Genomic DNA, 8,205 nt, shown 5'->3' with positions numbered 1-8,205 from the left:
AATAACAAGGAGTAAGACAGACTTCAAGAAGTCCTTCCATTTTGGGAACGAGGGTTGAAGACGCATTGTACCCCTAGTGATCTTTCTTACACAAAAAAAATGTGCATGTGAGAGTCATGTTGAATTTGTAAGAAGTCAGCTTCAGCTTTCGGAAAGGAAGGCTAAAGTTTCATAAAAATTAAGCTTAGACTTTACTTGAAAAGATCAAAGGGAAAGCATCACGAGGTGTAAGATAGACTTTAAACAGTCCTTCCATTCTGGTTAGGAGGGTTGAAGATGCATCGTACCCCTAGTGATCTTTCTTGCACGAAAAACATCGTGCATACGAGAGTCACATTGAATTTTTATGAAGCAAGCTTCAGCTTTCGGGAGGGAAGGCTGAATTTGCATAAAAATTAAAGCTTAGACTTCACTTGAATAGATCAAAGGGAAAGCATCACGAGGAGTAAGACAAACTTCAAGCAGTCTTTCTATTCTGGAAAGGAGGGTTTAAGGTGTATATTACCCCCTGTGATCTTTCTTGTATGAAAAACAACGTGCATGTAAGAGTCATGTTAAATTTTTATGAAGCAAGCTTTGGCTTTCAGGAAGGAAGACTAAAGTTGCATAAAAATTCAAGCTTAGACTTCGCTTGAAAAGATCAAAGGGAAAGTATCACGAGGGGTTAGTGTTAACGCAGATTTTTGTTAACCAAATTTGAGCCTAACGAATATGATTCAACACAGAAAAACTATAGAAAAGTAAAAATATGAACACTGGATTTTTTACGTGGTTTTGCAGTTAAAATTCTACATAGTCCACGAGTCATTCTTATTCAGATTTCTGAGTCTTTTTTTAGGGCCTCTTGTATAAGAGTTTTTTTTCGTCCCTTTTTTGAGGTTGTCTGCCACCATTTATAATTGCATAGTGGCAGTTAATTACAAGGCTAACCAAAATGTAATTACAGTTATTATTCCTTAATTCGTGGGATCTAATTACATATTACAAAATGTAAACGCAGTGCATGGTTTTGAAAGTCATACAGCTGTGATTTTCCCGCTTTTACTGGGTCAGAAATATCGTGTATTAAACACGTCTTTAATTGTTGATTCTGGAGATGTCTCAGCAGAAACTAGACTGTTGTGATCCCAATGGCGAGCTGGAATCATTCTTCATTTCAAAGTCGACAAGATGTATCTTGCGTCGATTGCGGATATAAGGAAATCTACTGACTTACCAAGGTTATAAGTCTCGCTTCCATTAGTTGGATGAAACCATAGGAAGTTTCCTCGTAGTGAGATGGTCATCTCGCATTCTTGTACTTCGAGCCGATTCGACTTCCATACTTAGTTTATTTATTGTAAGTTGAGGTATGTGTTATTCTTCTCTGGTGCCTCGCTATTCTCTTTTCGCCACATATGGTTTCTCGTTAATTCTCTAAGTACCAGTTCGTACATTGATTCCTCGCCTAAGACTTTACAGTCAGCGGGTTACAAATATACTCTAGTACTTACACAATTAATGAGTTATTCCATAAAAAAGATATGGCACCGATTCACATTCCCTTTATCTTGACACGTGTCCTCCTGCTAAATTTTGGGTATAACAGTAAGACAAACTTCAAGCAGTCCTTCCATTCCAAGAAGGAGGGTTGAAGATGTATTGTACCCCTAGTGATCTTCCTTGCACGAAAAACAACGTTCATGCAAGAGTCATGTTGAATTTTTATGAAGCAAGCTTCGGCTTTCGGGAAGGAAGGCTGAAGTTCCATAAAAATTCAAGCTTACACTTCGCTTGAAAAGATTAAAAGGGAAAGCATCACGAGGGGTAAGACAGACTTCAAGCAGTTTCTTCATTTTGGGAAGGAGGGTTGAAGACGTATTGTACCCCTAGTGATCCTTGTTGGACGAAAAACAACGTGCATGCGAGAGTCACATTGAATTTTTATGAAGCAAGCTTAGGCTTCTGGGAAGGAAGGTTGAAGTTGCATAAAAATTCAAGCTGCAAACTTCACCTAAAAAGATCAATGGGTGAAAGAGTCATTGGGAGTAAAGCAGACTTCAAGCAGCCCTTCTCTTCCAAGAAAGAGGGTTGATGACCTGCGGCACACCCAATGATCTTTCACGCATGGAGATGCAGTGCGCATGCTTCTCCTGAGTCCCGGGAGGCTCTAGGAGGTGCATGCTTATGCCCCAGCATCTCTTGGGCATTTTATTTCCTCTGATGAAGTGCTAGGCATTTGATGGCTGCTGAGGCAAGGACTTGGACTCCAAGTAGGTTAAGCAGTGGACCGGCAAGGATTCCTAACTGGTTTATAATGTCTCGAGTTGCCCTCCCTAATGCAGCTTTGGGATTGTAGAGACATCAAGCGACAAGAACGACATTGAGTGAACTTTGCCAAAGTTGGCCTGCTCCGTCCAATAATACCATAGCCAGGCCTCACTGGTGACCCAGTAAACACCAACGGTACTGATGGTCTCCTCTCATCTGCTGCCATTATAGGATCGATTTTCGAACTACTTCACCACCTAGCGCGAAGGTAGGGGAAGCAGTTGTTGGAAATAGATTCGGCCCTTCCTCGCGCTAACACTGGTGCCAGAGTCCCTAGGTGGATAGAGTCGTTACATTTGACGACCCCTCTTGAATTAGTCGTTGTAACCGCATCAGGTCGTAGCCTTTCTTTTTCTACCCTTAGCGCATCTCTGCTCGTGCATGGTGTTATGGTGGGGGATCCGAATCTGAGGATACTAGCAATTGGTCTTACCCCTGAAGAGTTGGCTAGCCATATCTGTGCTTTTAGGGACAAAAGTCAGTGTAGTAGGTGTTTTAAGACCACGTGCATTTATTTTTGCTACTTTACTTGTGTAGGCGAGGGAACTAGGTCTTATTTTGAGAAACACCTCTGGCTGGTACATTTTTGGCTGTCGGTGAGAGCTCAACAAGAGATTAGGAGGTCTTCCTTCTTTTCTAGCACCGACTTGTTTTTTTATAGGCTCGTGTCGGTGACTACCGTGCATATCTCTTTCTTCAGCTCTCAATGAAAGCACTAAAATGTTTACCGAGATTTTTGGCAACTTAATATTGCTAGAACTTAAGAAAGTAATGAAGGCATAAATAATAAAATATTAAACATGAGATTTTTATGTGGTTCAGGCGCTAACTATCCTTAGTCAACAAGTCCAGTTTATTAGGCTCATTGGTCGAGCACTACTAATACAAATACAAGAAAAATGGACTTTTACTCCCTTCCATCGTGTTCCTCCTTAGGAAGAGGAAGCTTAGTAGGAATATTATGGAGTTAATAGTAGGGTTACATAAATGAGTTTGTTTAGAAAGATGAAGATTAAGTCTTTAATCCGAAGGTAAAGGTCTGAAAGGTGATCCCTTTTTTGTGCCTTCTCTAGGGTATTTATAGGCCAACTCCATTGCATAGGCTGTCTTTGATGGATCACTGCAGGGATGAAATCCTATCATTATATTGGTAGGTGGGGAATTTTTCATGTGGCTTTTATGGGTGTTAGAATGTACCGACTGTACAGGCTGGGCTTCAGACGCGTGCTACCTCAGGGTCATTCTTATTTGAATTCTCCTTGCTCCTAGTCATTGGATCATTCTTCCCAGTACAAAAAGACACACATGCTCTGCAGGATAGCGCGTCATACGAGACAGCCTCTGACATCGTACATGAAAAAGCCTGGTCATTGGGTCCATAGCCTGACACGCGTGGGCTTAACCTCCATGGACCAAATGCGTACCCCCGACTGGTGCCTCCTTAAGGTGCTTTAACTTGGCTTGAGAAGATCGATATTCCTCGCGGGAGCAAACGGTCTTAGATTTTTGGATTGAATGAGACTCTAGCTCACAGATACCCTTTGTATGGCCAATTGGCCGGGGAGACTTCTTTTACGGAGACCTTTCTCGCGAGGTTAAATGTCTTTGTCCCTCCCGGTGTGCTAAGTTAATCATTTGGGTAGCTTAATGACTCCTTGGCCTTCATTGATTAATATCCACGTATCGTGCTTACAAAAATATGGATAACATCTACCATTACCATCTGAGCTACGAGCCTTATGCTTGTGATACATATTTTATCATGTCGATAATTTCTTGTCAAGATAGCTCTATGATCTCTTTGATTGGTATTGCTCATAAGTAATATTCAATTTATAATCCATCCATGGGATAGGTTCCCTTTTATTTTTCTTTTGTGAGGAGAAAAAACCTACTTAATTTAGTGGTTAGAGTATTGCTTTCATACGGTAGGAGTCATTGTTCAAATCTAACAGTAGGTAGAACTTAGTAGATACCAACGTCAGTAGTATATAATGAGTTTTTATACTCATTTATTTTTATTGATTCTTTATATTTTTCATCCTACTCTATTGAATTTTATAATTTCAAATTAGTTCATTGCATTAGAATTGGATTCTACTTTGATTTGATTTGATTCTCATTCAATTTTAATTTGAATCCTCATAAGTAAAATAAGGTGTATAAACAAAAATTCTAGATGTAGATGCTACATAGATGGTTCTCATTCTTTAGAGACTACGATTGTAATAAGAGCATCCGTCGACAAAAGGATCACCCTAAGATGATCATCTCATGTCTATTGAGAATGAAATCCGAGCATCTCTAATGGTAGTATTTTAGAGCAGGGCCGACCCTATGTTAATTTGGGCCTTAAGAAAAAATAAAAATTGGGGCCCAGTGAAAAAGTGAGGATTCGAACTCTCAACCTCTTAGTTGTTAAACAAATTACTACTAGGCTACAGCACATATTTAGCATTAGAAGTATTATTATTTATTTTATTACTAACTATATTTTAATTTTTTTTTTCGAAATGGGGCCCTAAGCGGTGGGGGAAGGCGGTCGCCTCATTCGTCTTAGCTCAGGACCAGCCCTGTTTTAGAGAATGCTTGATGAGGTAGAAAGTTTAAGTGACAAAATATAAGGATGTTATACTATTAGACATAAAAAATTATTATTGTTAAAATTTACATTGATGCCTTACAATAGCATTGACGCTATATTTTTTTAAATAAAAAATTAAAGCTATAAAATATATAATAGTTCAATAAAAAAAATTATATATATCATTAGAGTATTTTTAAAAATTAGAGTGCTAAAAATGACCTGAAAGAAATATAAAATAAAATATTATATCTCTAGCTAATGTGGAGATATATAGCACCTTTAAAAATACTATCATTAGAGATGCTCTTAGAGCTTCTATGTGTTTCTTATTTTTTATCTAATTTTTAATTAAATTAGCTAAAAAGTTAAAGTAAACAGTTATTTTTATTATTTTTCTCAACTATGCTTTTTACTTTAGTTAGCATTTGATTATTATAATAATATTTTATAATTTGAATTTTTGAAATATAAAATAATTTAATGAAATAATGAACAAGGTAAGTGTTTTTGATTAAAATAATAATAAAAAAATTAAAAAAAAAAAAAAAAGTAGGGAAGCTCCTTGTTCTCTATCTATTTTTTATTATTATTATTTTATGGTTGTAGCTCATATTTTTTTAAAACTCACTCTTTATTTCGGCTAAAAAGTATCTTACTATGAATAATTGGAGATTTTCTTAGAAGTGGGAGCCCAAAAGGTCATATAATCACATTAAATTAAAAATATATTTTATTATTATTATAATTTTTTTTTTTTTTTTTTTTTGAAAGGGAATGAGAAAAATAATATATATTCTAGAGCGATTAACATTGGACTTCCTTGAAATTAAAGGAATCTGTCAAAAAAAAAAAATAATAATGGACTTCCTTCTTTTAGAATCATGTGAGGTTTTGTTAATATAACATTTATGAATATGTGAAAACTATTAAAAAGTTATTGATAAAAAAAAACTTCTTTCTTTTGAAAGGAATTGATCAACAACTTGTTTGATCTCATATTTATTTTAAGTGTTGTTATTGCTTAAAAAAAAGGTGTTGTTAGTCTTATTAAGATCAGGAAGAGGACGCCTTTAATAGTTTCATTTAATTGAAGAGAAAATACATGTCGTTACCTTGCCATATACATTATTATACACACACTTATTCATCTGGTACGTTGGATAAACATACCTCTACATACCAAATATACCCATTTATTAGTACAATCTGGTGGTGGACGAGCCTATATTAATTGTCCATAGATATGGCCGTGTACAACAGATAACTCATTAAAATTAAAAGACTGGGAGAATAGTACTTTATTTTCCCATTAAAAAAAGAAGCATCTCACTTTTTCAAGCCATTCTAGAAAAGAAAAGACAAGTTGATCAGACTTGGAATCCACTTCAGTCATCAACGATAATATTTTGATGTTGATATATTATTTCATATGCTAAAAATTGGCTTTATTAATTGAGCAGGAAATACGATATTTCATTAGTACAATGAGCATATATATATATATGTATAGTGTATAAATATAAAAGTATATATTATAAATCAAAATGTTAAGCACCCACGCGCATGAAGATGCAAAACAAAATTAAATTGCCAAAATAAATAAGGGTTCCAGTTTATATAAACTTGGGATTATTAATATTTTGTGTTGTTCTTCTCGATCGGGAAACGTAATTACTTAGAACGGTGGTGGTTCTCAATCTTCTTCTTTAACTCATCTTTCCTAGCTCCCACCACCCTATCAACTTGGCTCCCTTTCTTCATCAGCAAAAACGTAGGCATTGCCTGGACCCCATATTCAGCAGCTACATCCTGTTTTTCATTCACATTAATTACTAATATACATATATTTATCTATTTTTACGTGTATATATGTGTATTGTGAAATTGGGAAGACAAGTAGTAATACTACTTTGGTCTATTTTACTTCAAGTATACCTGAAGTTCATCCACGTCAATTTTGACAAACTCAACGTCGGTGAATAATTTACAGAGCTCTGCGAGAGCTGGCTCCATAGATCGACAAGGTCCGCACCATGTAGCCGTGAAATCGATCACCACCTTAAAAATCAGAAATTAAAAATAAAAAGTAAACATTAATAATAATAATAATAATAATAATAATAAAATGAACATACTAAATAAGCTTAATATTACACATGGAAAAATTAGAGTTTTGACTTGACTATTAAATTTATATATACCAGCTTGTCTTGATCCTTGTGATTGTTGTAATAGGCCTTCCAATCATCCTTGTTACGGACTTCTTTGATGCGTGATTCTGACCCTTTACTAGTTGGGTTTGCTGTTTCTTGGGGAATTGAATTCGTAATTCCCATTTTCTCCTAAATTTCTTCTTATAAAGTACAATAATACAGAAATGAAATTGATATTTGTTCTTGCAAGTAATAAGGAAGTATTGCAGATGAATTTGGCTTGAATGTTTCGGTTGCTACGAAGGGCTTTATATAGAATAGCCTTAAGGTAGGTTGGTGGAGGAAAATATTCAACTAATATTTTTAACTAAGAAAATAATTAAAAAAGAAAGAAAAAGAATCTGATTCTTATTGTAGTTGCTAGTATGACCTCTACAAATTATATGCATGTACGGTGTGGAGATTGTTGAGATTCCCATTCAAAAAGATCGATGCACAACATTTATCTACGAATATGATCACAACTCATTCTTTTTTATAAATATTCTTTGAAATGGAACTCGAATATACGATGAAGTAGAAAATTGGCCAACACCCGCTTGCTAGATTGAGGAGATGAGATATGAATTAAGAAACTAAATAAGGTTGTAAACACCACTACTGAAAATAAAAGAGGAACGATATTACAGAATACAAATTTTGGGTTGAGTCGTGAATTAGGTCGCTCTATTTAAGACGTTTGTGGCACTGCCCAAGGATGTGCAAGCAGTCGAAATTTATCTATTGTCCCCAGGATAAAACAGTCCAGTCGTTGTACACTGTGTTGGAACACTATTGTACTGTAGCGAATCGTCGAAACACCCTCTGTCATCCCAATTTTTGCAATGTATGATGTGACACTTGGCAACGTAACATGTGTTGAATATGTACACAGTTGGACGAGATATACTCACTCAAGACTCCGTTCAAAGGAGTTCAAAATCAAGCTGAGCAAGGTCCATGCCTTGTACTTTTCCAAGTAAATTTAGCATGCCAAGCTGAGTTCCCTGCTCCGAATGAAAGACTCGAAAATCTTCATTTCCAGGTGAGCCAGAAATGAGAAATGCAAAGCTGTAAATTTGACTTCTTTAACTTCATGGATCTTTGTTATTGTTA

At 35.8% G+C, this 8,205-nt stretch overlaps 1 protein-coding gene across 1 annotated transcript; it reads right to left on the bottom strand.

Annotated features, from left to right (window-relative positions):
• Positions 1-6,320: 6,320 nt before the first annotated feature.
• Positions 6,321-7,346, bottom strand: LOC115698135 (thioredoxin H-type). Its single transcript, XM_030625310.2, has 3 exons — positions 7,099-7,346; positions 6,833-6,955; positions 6,321-6,706 (listed from the first exon to the last, which is right to left on the bottom strand). The coding sequence occupies exons 1-3, from the start codon at positions 7,231-7,233 to the stop codon at positions 6,569-6,571; spliced, it is 396 nt and encodes a 131-aa protein (XP_030481170.2). The 5' UTR covers positions 7,234-7,346; the 3' UTR covers positions 6,321-6,568.
• Between the last annotated feature and the right edge of the window lie 859 nt (positions 7,347-8,205).

Source organism: Cannabis sativa, chromosome 4, assembly GCF_029168945.1.
Source record: "Cannabis sativa cultivar Pink pepper isolate KNU-18-1 chromosome 4, ASM2916894v1, whole genome shotgun sequence".
In the NCBI taxonomy this organism is placed as follows: Eukaryota; Viridiplantae; Streptophyta; class Magnoliopsida; order Rosales; family Cannabaceae; genus Cannabis; species Cannabis sativa.
Note: the sequence above shows the minus strand (reverse complement) of the source record. Positions and strands in the feature narration are given on the sequence as shown.